General features: G+C 35.2%; 2 protein-coding genes across 2 annotated transcripts; one reads left to right on the forward strand and one right to left on the reverse strand.

The window, feature by feature from the left end:
* Nucleotides 1-161: 161 nt before the first annotated feature.
* On the reverse strand, nt 162-3,996 carry LOC143471006 (lipopolysaccharide-binding protein-like). The gene is made up of 12 exons (XM_076969322.1): nt 3,610-3,996; nt 3,320-3,416; nt 3,063-3,209; nt 2,750-2,849; nt 2,436-2,579; nt 2,258-2,321; nt 2,018-2,144; nt 1,690-1,834; nt 1,447-1,547; nt 1,174-1,315; nt 551-1,013; nt 162-398 (listed from the first exon to the last, which is right to left on the reverse strand). The coding sequence occupies exons 1-11, from the start codon at nt 3,731-3,733 to the stop codon at nt 945-947; spliced, it is 1,260 nt and encodes a 419-aa protein (XP_076825437.1). The 5' UTR covers nt 3,734-3,996; the 3' UTR covers nt 162-398; nt 551-944.
* A 1,709-nt stretch (nt 3,997-5,705) lies between these two features.
* LOC143471007 (lipopolysaccharide-binding protein-like) lies at nt 5,706-9,545 on the forward strand. The gene is made up of 13 exons (XM_076969323.1): nt 5,706-5,925; nt 6,118-6,214; nt 6,313-6,459; nt 6,732-6,831; nt 7,027-7,170; nt 7,337-7,400; nt 7,481-7,607; nt 7,787-7,931; nt 8,086-8,186; nt 8,342-8,483; nt 8,607-8,769; nt 8,934-9,010; nt 9,191-9,545. The coding sequence occupies exons 1-13, from the start codon at nt 5,802-5,804 to the stop codon at nt 9,224-9,226; spliced, it is 1,467 nt and encodes a 488-aa protein (XP_076825438.1). The 5' UTR covers nt 5,706-5,801; the 3' UTR covers nt 9,227-9,545.
* The last annotated feature ends 3,244 nt before the right edge of the window (nt 9,546-12,789 follow it).

Consider the following 12,789-nt stretch of genomic DNA (forward strand, 5'->3'; position numbering starts at 1 on the left):
TCAGCCAGGACTGATCAAACCGTTAATATGTCAACTGAATGGTCGTTAAAAAACTTGAGCAACGCGATGCAATTGTTAAAATAGCGGTTCTGTTCCTATGCCTATATAGAATATTTATGTATATAGGCCCTACTGTAGGCTAGAGCTTAACAACCGTCAACTATACAAAGACAGGATTTTTCAACCACGACAAATTTTATTTCAAAATTTTTCACTGAACTTGCGAAAGCATGAACTCATAAACAGTCGTATCACATGCTCATGGAAAAGGTTACTGCTAATTATAACTGCTGTAAACTGTAGTCTTACTGTGTTGAACATAAATTTTGACAAGGCGCAGAATCAATGTCACGGAATTCCTTTCACAGTCTGAAATTGGAGGCTACCTCAAGCGCATTCTGCAAAAAGCGGAAAATTATATCTAAATCTAATACATAAAAGTCTGTTGTACTCTTGTTGGAGATCCCATCAGGCTCACAATGGTTAAAGAATAGTTGCAAGTATTTTAAAGCATTACTCTTATATTTCTATTAATTCCTGCCTGACTTACCTGTTTGATTTCCACAACTGGATTGATAAATTTCAAACCGTACAAAGTTGGGATTTTGAAACCAGCTTCAACGACATCTATAACAAAAGAAAGCAAAACTTAAATAAAGTCAAGAATCAATTGAATTATTAATTTTCTTCGACAAGTACATTGGGTCTCTATTTGAGGGCAGTGTTTTTATTAAAATAGTAATTAAGGCAAATTACGCCATTGTAAGTGCTAAATCAGCTAAATACGGTAGGTAATCAGGCCATAAACCAGGCTACTTTGTAAAATGATTTCAAGGTTTCATGTAAGTTTACTGTTAATAGCTGAGTATAAGCGGCGGCAGGAATTCGTTCAGAAGAGGGTTGATAATGTCAACTGGAAAGCAACCACCATTGGTAGAATCAACTCAGACAGATTTAATCAAAGCTTTAATCTTTCCCTTTTGAACAGTGACTCCGACAAGCGCCATTGCACTCTATAAAGATCGAAAGATAACATTTTTACCATAGCTGAGACAATTAAGAACAATGAAAGCGATTTGTCAGATAGCCAACATTACAATAACAAACAAGCTTGCTAGCCTATGTGAAAAGTAGTGTTTGGTATAGCATTAAGCTTTTGTCTTATCTACTTACAAAAGAAAGGTCAAGCAATTTTTGAGGGCCATTTTCGCCAGCGGCACTGAGGGTAATTTTAAAGCTGCCACTAACTTCTACTCCTACAGGGGTAAAAAGTGCCCTTGGTGAGTCAGTGGCTTCAACAGTGAACTGCAATAATCTGCATAAACAGAGCGTAGATTGCATAGTTCTTTTTACATATATCTACATATGGATTGTAAACGTTTTAAAAGCCGCTTAGCTTAAGCAAATAAAATTACCAAATTATAGGCCTACTGTAATGATACTCACGAAGCGTAGAGCCCGACGGGGGGTAGGTTATCACCAAATAGAGGCTTTAGAAAAGGAACAATCGCACCAACGGGCAAGGAGACGTGAAATATGGAAGCAATCTTAAAAGATTAGTCGTACTTAAAGAAAACAGATCACAGTTATATAGCCTAGTGTTTATATTTTGATTTTGTTCTAATTATTAATTTAATAGTTAGGCTATACTACACCTGAAAAATAAAGAATTTAAAGCAAAAGCATTACATTTTCAGGAGTGAAGGTTTGCTTAAGACGGTTTTCAAGATACAATGAATGCAAAAGGGTGTTAGGTACATAGGGACTAATGCTGATGCGAGCCATGTGAGAAGAGGCGGATGTCATCGGGAGTTCAGGAGCTGCGAATGGAAATCTAAAAAGAAATGACAGGTATGAAATAAAACTACTACTACTTGTACAGTTGACATTTTGAGCACAAGTTAAAAAATTACTCTTACAAACGTAGGCTATTAAGGTTTTGTTTAAATGCCTTTATAATGCCGTTATGGGGCGCAAAAGCCATTGCAGAGCGCTTGTAAACCTGTAGGCTACTTACGCTACATCAGATTGACCGTCGGGAAAGATATTTCCGTTCAAGCAAACAAGTCCGTTTGATCCGGTTGAAGACGGATCGCAAGCCAATCCAAGGTCGATTTTAGTGCCCAAGAAAAGCGGGAATGTAACTTTCATGAAAAAAGGCTATAGTTCAATTCATTGAACTGAAAGGCTTGAATAAGGCAATAATACATAAATGGGCTATGTCATAAGTTTTACGCCATTGATGTGTAGAACTCACGTTCAAAATTTCTGGTCAGTTTTTGTCCGAGACTTTGAAGTCCTGGTCGAATCAACCCGCAAACCTAAAACGTAATTGTTGAAAATTTTACAAAAACCTTGTATGCTGTATAGCGGCTATAGCCTAATGGTTCAGAATGCATTCTGCTATATATTTTAGCCAGTAACTTACTGCTTACCATTTGCTGGATTTCCTTCTTGATTAAGTTTTCAAATAGGTCAACCAGTACATTAAGGGCCCTGCTTATTTGGCTAGGAAGCTTATTAACGTCAATCTTGCTAGAAAAGCTTCCGATTCGGACCGAACAATCAGCGACGGTGAACTTCGGATAATAATTAAAATTAGAAGATATACTTTTATAAATAAGATCACAGGCCTACGCAAGAAAATTTTTTAACGCAATTGATATTTATGTTCAGTATTTGGCGTCAGGTGTACATGCAATTACCATAAAAATATTGAGCTGTAAAAAAGCTTAAGGCATTTGGACACCTTAGGTTTTCCGGTTGCAGTTCTTTCTACAATGATGCTTTGTTGAATGTCAACATTACTGGTCCTTGCTTGTAATCTTCCCGAACCTTTCAGATTGATGCTGAAAAGAGTAATATGGTCGTTACGAGGAAACTGTGTCTGATACAATAAATTTTAAGAAAATGAAATGCTAGAAAGTTTTAAATGTTTCAAAGGTTGCCTATACTGCGTTCTTCGTGGCGCCTATAGTTGCGTACTTAAGTTTAAATTTTGGCAACTGCAAGCATGCTTTCTTGAACTTGACCATTAGCTGTGATCTTCCAAAACGACTTACTTTGGTACGAACGGAATTTTAATCTTCCTTGACACCTCCCATTCGGCATTAACGTCCATGCCGGCGCCGTTTGCTCTTGCTTGAAATATATTAGGTCTAATGGTACGCACACTTGTACCACCAAGACGAATTTTGCTTGCAACAATACTGCAAATACAAAAATAGCAATAAAAAATTTTGTAAGAATTGTATCTAACCAAAAAGAAAGAATAAATTGCATGAAAAACTATTGTAGTGTTGTTAGTGTATTCTTTTACTTTTTAATTTCGTAGTTGACAAAATCTTTGCCTTTCACATTTGGTAAGCGGACGCTTCGAAGTTGGTCATCGACAGCATCAATAACTAAATCTTTCACTGAAAAAAATAAAAGTTACGGTATAAGCTCATAAATCGAAAAGCAACTCAAATTTTATATTTTATTTCTAGTTCTTGTTATAGAATACGATACGATTTTTGTTATTGCGATATACTTGTGCTCGTTAATTGAGCAACAGAACAACAACTGTTCAAATAAAGAAGTAGAAGAAGAAGAAGTAAAATAACTCACAGAAATTGAGGCCAGAAGTGCTCACCCTCACTTTAAGTCCTGGATGTTCTTGGCCCTGACTTGCAGCAAAGTTGGCAATTACTGCAATGCACACGAAGGTAACAAAAACTTTGTAAATTTTCATTTTTCGCAGTCTTCCAACTTCAATGATGGTTAGTCCTCCGATTAAATGATTGCACAAAAATATCTCTTGTAACGTTCGTTGCTTTAATTTGAACGATGTGGTGAATTGTGGATGTCAACCTTCTTTTATGTACCTTATGCATCATCAGTAAAAATAAAAGGTGTTTTTCAGAACGCTTTAATATGCCGAACAAGTTTTAATTTCAGTTGTTTACATGAAGCGCTTTTTGTCGCTTCAAACCGCACAGGCTTTCCCGTCGGTTTTCTGCGAAAAGATCCATTTTTTGTCCAGTCATTATGACATATCTCACATCAGCCAAAACTTGTTTTCTTAACGGTTCCCCCCGGGTCAGGTTATTAATGACGTAAGAGGGGAATACCTCTTGTTATTGCCAATTAACTTTTCTGTTAAAGCATATTTGTTCTCATACCGACAAGTATATCAATAGCTCAGTGATATATTTTTTATCGTGTGTATACAACCATTACCAAAGCTTGTTGGTGAAAATATAGAGCAACGGGGGGGTTTTTCGGGAGAAAAATTTTCTTTACTAAATTTTTATTGAAAGCAAAATTGTTGTGTAAGTTTTGATTTTACGTCATACAATCTACTCACATTTACCCTGAGGGCATGTAATAAACCCAGGCCTCGGTTTTACTTCGACGATCGCTAAAATATTTTAAGAGATTTCAACTTTTCAAGACTAATTGCAAATTTTCTGCTGTATTAGTGCAAAAATATTAATTTTGAGAAACTGTAGAAGAAATTTAGAGACTGTTTCGGTCCCCAAAACCACTTTTAAATACACATAGGTTTAATGCTTTCAGATTCTTAAAATAAACCTTTAAATAATGAAGTATTGATAGACAGGTGAGAATTTATCTTGCGTTATTTAATTAAAAACAATTTGCGTAAAGAATTAAGCTACGAATTAGGAATTAAGAAAAAGCCAAGCTTTGACGAATTTTATATGTTTATGGCTATAATATAATCTTAAAAACTTACCTAAATACGTCAAATAATTCTATGTTGTTCATCTTACCCTATACAATCTATTATTTTTGCAGAAAAAAAAAACGATCGTAAATATCTGTAAAATCACATTTATGTTATGTTTAATTTTATTAGGCATACAATATGGACTTTTATCATTGCATTTCTATACGCGTGCTTAATGTAATGACCAGCATTTACATAAAGCAACAGAAATAATCGACGAATAGAACACAAAAAGGCAAAGATATAGATTAGTTCAAAATGTTGAAAGTTCAATTTTTGAAACCCATGGTGGAAATTATAACTCGTATACAGCGTTTTGATTGAGCTTTATCTCGAAAAACATGCGTGTATTTTACAAAAATCTCTATCTTTTGACTCCAATAGGTATTAAGCAAGAAATATTATGAATTAAAAATGCCTCCAGGGAAAAGAATTAATGCTGAATATGGCTAAGCGAACGATGTAATTACCGTGTTGTTTTCAAATTGCAATAAGTTTTCTTGTAGCCTACATGTGCTGGACAATATTATGGCTATAGAACGTAAGGTTTCATTTTAGTTTACGTTTAGGAAAACTTTAGTATTTCTGACGAGAGTGAAAACTGAAGCATATTATGCGTGATGAGGACGAAATTTACCCAATGGTGAAAATACCAGAGTCTCTATAAACATTTGCTTGTAACATTAATTTTAGTTTTACATCTGAATACGAGTCAGACTGCAAAAATAACAACAACAATATTACCCGTGGTCCCTTCTCAATCTGACAAATAAAAAGCTTTTAGAATTTATTTCATTTTGCTGCGTAAATGTGTGCGTACGTCATGATGACATACAAAACCGGGCGTTGAAATTAAGGTTTACTCATTTCTCCGCACTCAAAGCACGTAATTGGAAAACACCCCACAAGTGTTAATTTCATTTTTTCAATGAGGTGTTTAGCATATAAAAGAGGTGAACTATCTACGAGGCGAATCAGTTAAATTTTAGCAACAGAAGCTTACGGAAAGATTTTTCCAATCAGCTTAAAAATCCTTTGGTTTTATCGAGGTCATAAGACCGTCAAGAAAATGAAAATCTACAATGCTTTTGTCGCGTTTTGTTGCGTAACAGTATTTGCCGCTTTTGTTGCAAGTCAAAGCCAAGAACATCCGGGACTTAAAGTGAGCGTAAGCACTTCCGGACTCAACTTTCGTGAGTAGCTCATATATACTTATATAGGCTAATGTTAAGTTTATTTAACAAAAGTTTTTCAACGGGAAAGAAGCAAGGTTTGTTTCGGCATTCTCAGCTGATCTGAAATGTACTTAATGGGACACTTTTAGCCTTAAAACAATCTTGCTGTGGTATAGTTCGTAAATATTTACCGTTGTGTTGCGCTTTCAGTGAAAGATTTAGTCGTTAAAGCCCTCGATGACGAACTTCAAAACGTTAATCTACCAACCCAGCAAGGCAGCAAGGGTGTCAGCTATAAAATTGAGAAGTAACAAACTGTAATATAATGTTACTGATGCCAAATTTAGCCTGTTTTGTATAAGCAATATAGGTCATCATTTTTTATTTTACTTTATATCTTTCTAGCATTGTAGCGAACAAAATCCGTTTGGGCAAAACAAGTGTACGAACTCTAACACCAAACGTTTTTCAAGTAAAGGCAAACAACGCCGGCTTGGAAGTTAACGCCGACTGGGAGGTTTGGAAACGGATTAAAATTCTATTCCTGCCAGCGTGAGTTTTTTGTTGATATACGGAGCATTAAACAAAGGTCATATCAAACTTGGAAAGTTGAAAACTCGTAATAAAAATTATAAAAATTAAGGGTTTGAACCGCGAAAAATTGCTCCGAATTTCAGCCTTACACAAAGTTGCAAAATAAATCGGTTTTCATCTTTGTTCAAACGTTTTAACAGCATTATAATAATCAAACTACCTGTTGTAAACCAAAACTATTTCAACTCACTCCATGTTATAATAATCAATATTACTCGTACTTGTGTCAGCTTCACTGTAAGAGGTTCAGGAAGTATAAGAGCAAGAACAAGTGGTGTCAATATTGAGCAAAACATAATCGTAGAAAGGACAGCAAATGGAAAACCGAAGGTATTTTTAGGCAATTAATGTATTTTATACAATTAAAATTATTTGAATTAATATAAACAATATGTAAAATGACAATAAAAGGACTTGCCAAGTAAGTATATGAAATAAACGCATAATATTGTAATTTATCAAAGAAGCATATACATGTAGCATAGGCCAACTTATGTATGATATGAAACATTTATATGCGCGCAGTTTACTGTTTCTGGTTGTTCGATTCGAATCGGAAGATTTTCTACCCACGTTGACGTCGACAACCTTCCTAGTCAGATTGATAGCGTCCTCAATTTGCTCATTGACCCTTTTGAAGGTTTAATCAAAAGAGAATTGGAAAAGCGGGTAAAAAGGAATTACTCAAACCTTTAATCTAAAACTGTAGGAAGCAAAAATACTAACTATACCATAAGGTATAATTTTAATACACATTTAACTTCATTTTTTTTGCAAAATTACCTTCAATGTACTTTTCAGAAGCAGCAACAAACCGTGCAATTTTGTTTTATAGGTTTGTGGGTTGGTTCGGCCAGGTCTGCAAAGCCTTGGCGACAAATTAACCAGAAATTTTGAACGTGAGTTGAACACAACTTAAGCATTGCATATTGTTCGGACATTCAAAACTTTAATAACCTGTTTTTTTTTATATCAAAAGTTAATTTCCCATTTGTCTTCGACACCAAAATCGACCTTGGATTGGCTTGTGACCCTTCTTCCACCGGACATAGCGGACTTGTCTGTTTGAATGGAAAAAGTTATCCCGAGGACCGACCAGATGTAGTGTAAGTAGCAGTATATAGCATTATATGAGCCATGCTGCACTAAACGCCAAGACAATTTGTTTCTTGAAAACCTAAAGCCTCTAGGCCTACTAGGAAGTTAAACTCAACGGTTGGTAGAAGTCACCGTTTGAACATATATAGATGAGGACTTTTTTAAGATTTCTGTTTTTTCTTGTCAGGTTTCCCTTCCCTGCTCCTGTTCTTTCTGAGGTTTCCGACTCATCTCACATGGTTCGCATCAGCATCAGTCCCTACGCTCCTAACACTCTTTTGCATTCATTATATCTACAAAACCGTTTCAAGAAAACTTTTTCACCAAAAGATGTAATAATTTGTGATTTTAAATTTCGTCTTATATTTTTTCGTTGCAAGTTAGCTATTACAAAGTAATGAATTGTCGTAGGCACCCAGGTAGTTAGTATGCCGAAGAAATGCTAGAAGCCTTTGTTTAGTTTTTAATCTCGTCCATTTGTTTAAGGTTGCGTCAGTCTTTGGTGTCTCGTTGCCTGTTGGTGCAATTGCCCGTTTATTGAAACCCGTACTTGGCAGCAACCCGCCACCCATAGCTCTATATGCCAAGTAAGCTATTTTCATAATGCGGAGAAACAGGTTTTACTTGATTGTGAAGAATTCAATTAACTGACAATTCTTGACGCAGAATAGTAACTTAAAAGATTTTTTTTTAAGTTTACGTGCAATTTTGAGCATTTTAGCAACACTTCATGTGTTTCCAGGTTAGTGCAGTTCACTGTTGAAGCCAATCATTCACCTATGACGCATTTTACCCCTGAAGGCATCGAAGTCAGTGGAAACTTTAAAATAACAATCAGCGCGATTGTCAACGGTCAACCTCAGAAACTTGCGGATTTTTCCATCGTAAGTTCACGGAAGGTCACATCGATTTTGAAACAAATAAACAACCACTGTAACATCAAACATTGCTGTTGTTGTTTTTGTAACACACTTGACTTTGAATACTTTTTCATTCTACGTCAATAGAACGTGATGGCACTTGTTGGGGTCAGCGTTGAAAATGGAAGGATCAAGGCTTCAATAAAATCTCTTGGAGCAGATGCTTCGAGCAGTGGTGGTCTTCCGGTTCACCTTATCAATCCCCTTCTTAAGAAATTCCTACCGCAACTTATATTGCCAGCTATCAACGGTAAGCTCCGTTCTTTTAATTAATAGGCTTAGCCTGTAGCACCAGAAAAATTGTGTTTTGCGTATTCTTGATGTCTAAATATTCCGCCACGTTAGCGTTATTTGATTCACTAACAACTGCTTGAAACGCTTAAATTTACCAACGGCTTTTTCTTTTTTCTTCAGGCATCACTGAAGCAGGTTTTAAAATTCCAACTTTGTACGGTCTAAAGTTTATCAATCCAGTTGTGGAAACTAAACTGGTAAGTGGAATTCAAAATTAAATACGATGATATTTTTAAATCCCCGTTTTTTTCGAGATTTCATATAGTGAGACAATATTTAAGTCAAATATAGGTTAAGATTTATTGATACCTATATACTAGCAATTGCCGGAAAAGATATAATGTAATAATTTTTTAATTGTGTTCTCTGTGTTACAGAACGCTCTTGAGGTCGCCTCCGACTTTATGGTGTGATTGAGACCACAAGACGTTGATTTCGTTCTTTTCAGAAACCGGATGCTTTGAATACTGTATAGTTGTTTCTTGTGTTTCTTTGAATACTGTTACGGTTATTTCGCGTTTCGTGTTTGTCTCTAAATTTATGCCTGAATGCTACTTTTCGCAAAATAAAAACGACACATTGCAAGCATTTAGAATTTTTATGGTGCTTTAAAATAGTTTTCATCATTGTACTTTGTAAGAATTTTATTTTATGACCGTTGAGGAAATTTTTTAATAAGTTTGAAGCCGATTTAAGTGAATTTTTTATAAAAATATAATATGCCAAGTGGTTTTTGTCTTGCAGTAATTTAAAACCTAACATACACAATACTTGAAATGTTGAAAAGAGAAAACCCCTAGTGCAAAATACTTGAAGAGACCGGTTTTAGTGTTTGTTTAATTCAATTTGTTTCTATCAATGAAAGATTAATTGTTTGACAAACCACTATTTATTTCTATAAGTCAATTATTGAAGTCAGTGGAAAATTGAATCATCTCAGCTTATGATTTTATAGAAACTTGTTTACCAATTCATTCTACTTCATCAACATTTATCGAAATATATCTAAAAATTTTATATGCTTACGCACCATGACAGGCTGATTCTCCACTTATGGTGAACCGCAGTGATTTGGGGTATTTTATCTTTTCTTTGAAATAATATTGTATAATACACCGCGATAATGTATCTATTACCAGTTCTGCACAGCGGTTTTAGACACAAAACACATGCAATTAATTTTTCACCTTAAAATAGAGTTTCCAAAAGAGTCTCGAAATCTTACGGATAAATAGCGTTACAAGCCGATAATTTACCACTTTGTTAGTGCGCATTAAAAGAAATGCCGGCGGTAAAACGACGTTCACCGTAAACATGAGTACATTTATAGCATCGCGTATAATTATATGATAAGCTGAAAATCTCTAAAATAAAAAAGGTTATTACGAATGGAAAAAAATTACGTAGAGTTGTTTAAAACATTATTTTTTTTTTATTCACATGCCTACATATTAAGTTCGTTTAAAATAAATGCTTTATTGCTAAAATAAAACAACAATAATATACTTTTAATCGAAGCACAAAAGGAAAAAACACTCGGAGTGCGTTAAAAAAGGCAATATTTTGAACCTGTAAAGGAATTTTAGGCAATTTTTAGTAGAGTATGATCTTCACTCGACTTATAAATACGAAAGTTGTTGGTACTTTTTTCCTGGAAAAATTCCGAAAATGTTTTGCTTTTTCCAACTGCAACATAAGGTTCTAGTTGCTTTAATCAATTTCTAAATACGCCGGTCATGCCCCGAAGGATTGCGCTCATGATCGTGAACGTGAGTAGTAGAAACTAGCCATATCATAAACACAAAAAATGCCGCAATGGGAGAATAGTCGCAAATGAATCAGAACCTTTGGTCCTGTTTTTCCAGGCGCCTTCCAATAAAGCTTTCCATAAATACTACACATCATTTCTGGAAATATATCTATGTCGGAGTAGGCTTACTTGAGAAATATTGATAAAGGTTGAAAAAAAGTTGAAACTTATATTGGGTATAATACGACCTTGCTAGGTGAATGATGTTTTTTCGTCATTATGTCATTATGTCTTTATGTCGTTTGAGTCAGACATATTAAACTTAATTACAGTGCACGGATGGCATGCGGTCATTCTTCAACTCAATTGCGGCCGGCGAAATAATTCTGTTTCCACGGTTTTATCGGAAATGTTTAAGAACAAATTTAAGGCCAAATTTGGAGGTCTATACATGCTTTTTGCTGTTCTAAAAACGTGCTGCTTGTCACAAAAAGTTGATTTTGAAACTTGAGTCTATATTTGTTATTAACCATGTGCATTTACCGGGAAACTTTAATTACGTATAAGCTTGTTGTGCTTCGGAGGTTAATGCGGTGATGTCTGCGGACGTGATCACGCACAAATTGGCAAGAGTAAAAAAACAGAAAAACGCGTCTCATATTTGGTGAAGAATATATCGAATGAAGTAGGATTTTTGGTCCTGTTTCTTTTAGTGCGTTTCCATATATTACGCAGCTTTCCGAGATAACACATTAATAAAATACATGTTAACGGAGGTTTATTTTCAATGGATGACGCTAAGACTTTTACCTTAAAAACTCTGTTTGTTTTTTTTAACTCGTAAACATTTGGAGCCACAAATATTGTGGCGCCTGATAGCGCATCACTTTGTTAAAGATTTCAATTCACTCTCGATATACAGTACAATTGCTTCTTAAATCTATGCAACGTTTGAAAATTAAAATTAAATTTAAAACAAAGTTTCAATCATTGTTTAATCGTATAAACGAAGTGAACAATAGGTTACTCTGTTATGATTTAATACTTTAATATCGTTCATTATTTATTGCTTAGCAAAATGTTTATTTTGGGGACGTATTCGTTTATTTGGGGGATTTTCAAAAGGCATTTTTGCACTTTTTATATCTGAATTTCTACAAAATCAGTGACCATATATAGCGTGAAATGGAAGCCGCAAAAACTTTTCAGGACCATTTTCTAATTATTTTTATTCTTTTTATTCAAACCTTCATTTAGAACCATGGTTCATTTGGAACCATGCAGTCCAAAAAAGTTAATCGGACGTTATTCAACTGCTTCACCCTTTACACATCAGTGTACGTGTTACCGCGGGTAATTTAAGTTTCCTTTTTAACACATTGAGTAAAACAGTGTATTTACCTAAATATCTTCACAGGAACTGCTCGTTTTAAATCAGTGGTCTTCAACCTTTTCTGTGAAATCAACCCCTTTTCGGAGTTCTGGGTCAAAATCGCCCCTGTGATTATTTTTCTACGAATGTATTTGCTTCTTGCAATGTACAATATGCTTTGAAATTATCTTAAAAAAGAAAAAACATTTAGAAACAAAGAAAGTATGACCTTTTGCAATAATAGCGCGGTAAACAACAGGTACATAATTATAACATCACAACTTGGAAGACAATGGAAACAGCGTATTCCACCCCCTTAAAGACTAAAATCACCCCCCAACTTCAGAAATTGTCACAATTGCCCCCTTAATGGACAATAGTGCTCCCTGGTGGAGCGGTCACAAAGCGATTTGGTTTAAGCTTAAGGTGAGAGCTCGGTTGGTGGAAGGACAGGGTTTGGTTCAGCTACTTTCGTGTTAACAGACACAGCAAAGCCTCGACCACTTGTAGCCACAATAAACACTGCTGGTGATGTGAAGACAACAGACTTCTGTTCCGCTCACGACTGGCCAGGTTAAAGCGATTAAATTTATCATAAAAGTATGTTGTCAGCTTTTACAATCAGGCCAACGTCGTGTTGATGTGAGCACAACCCAACAACAGCCCGTGGAGCGGCATTCATGTTCCCGGCTACAACTTATCACACAATTATCGGTTACTTCGCCTCGCGCTGTAAGCACTTGTTTTGCGACTTTAATTAACTTAGTCAAATTGTGTTGATAATATTTTAGTTGAATGTTTTTATTTCAAGCTGAAATGTTCTTGCCTTAAGGCCCATACGCACCTGTTTGAAC

Source organism: Clavelina lepadiformis, chromosome 9, assembly GCF_947623445.1.
Source record: "Clavelina lepadiformis chromosome 9, kaClaLepa1.1, whole genome shotgun sequence".
Classification (NCBI taxonomy): Eukaryota; Metazoa; Chordata; class Ascidiacea; order Aplousobranchia; family Clavelinidae; genus Clavelina; species Clavelina lepadiformis.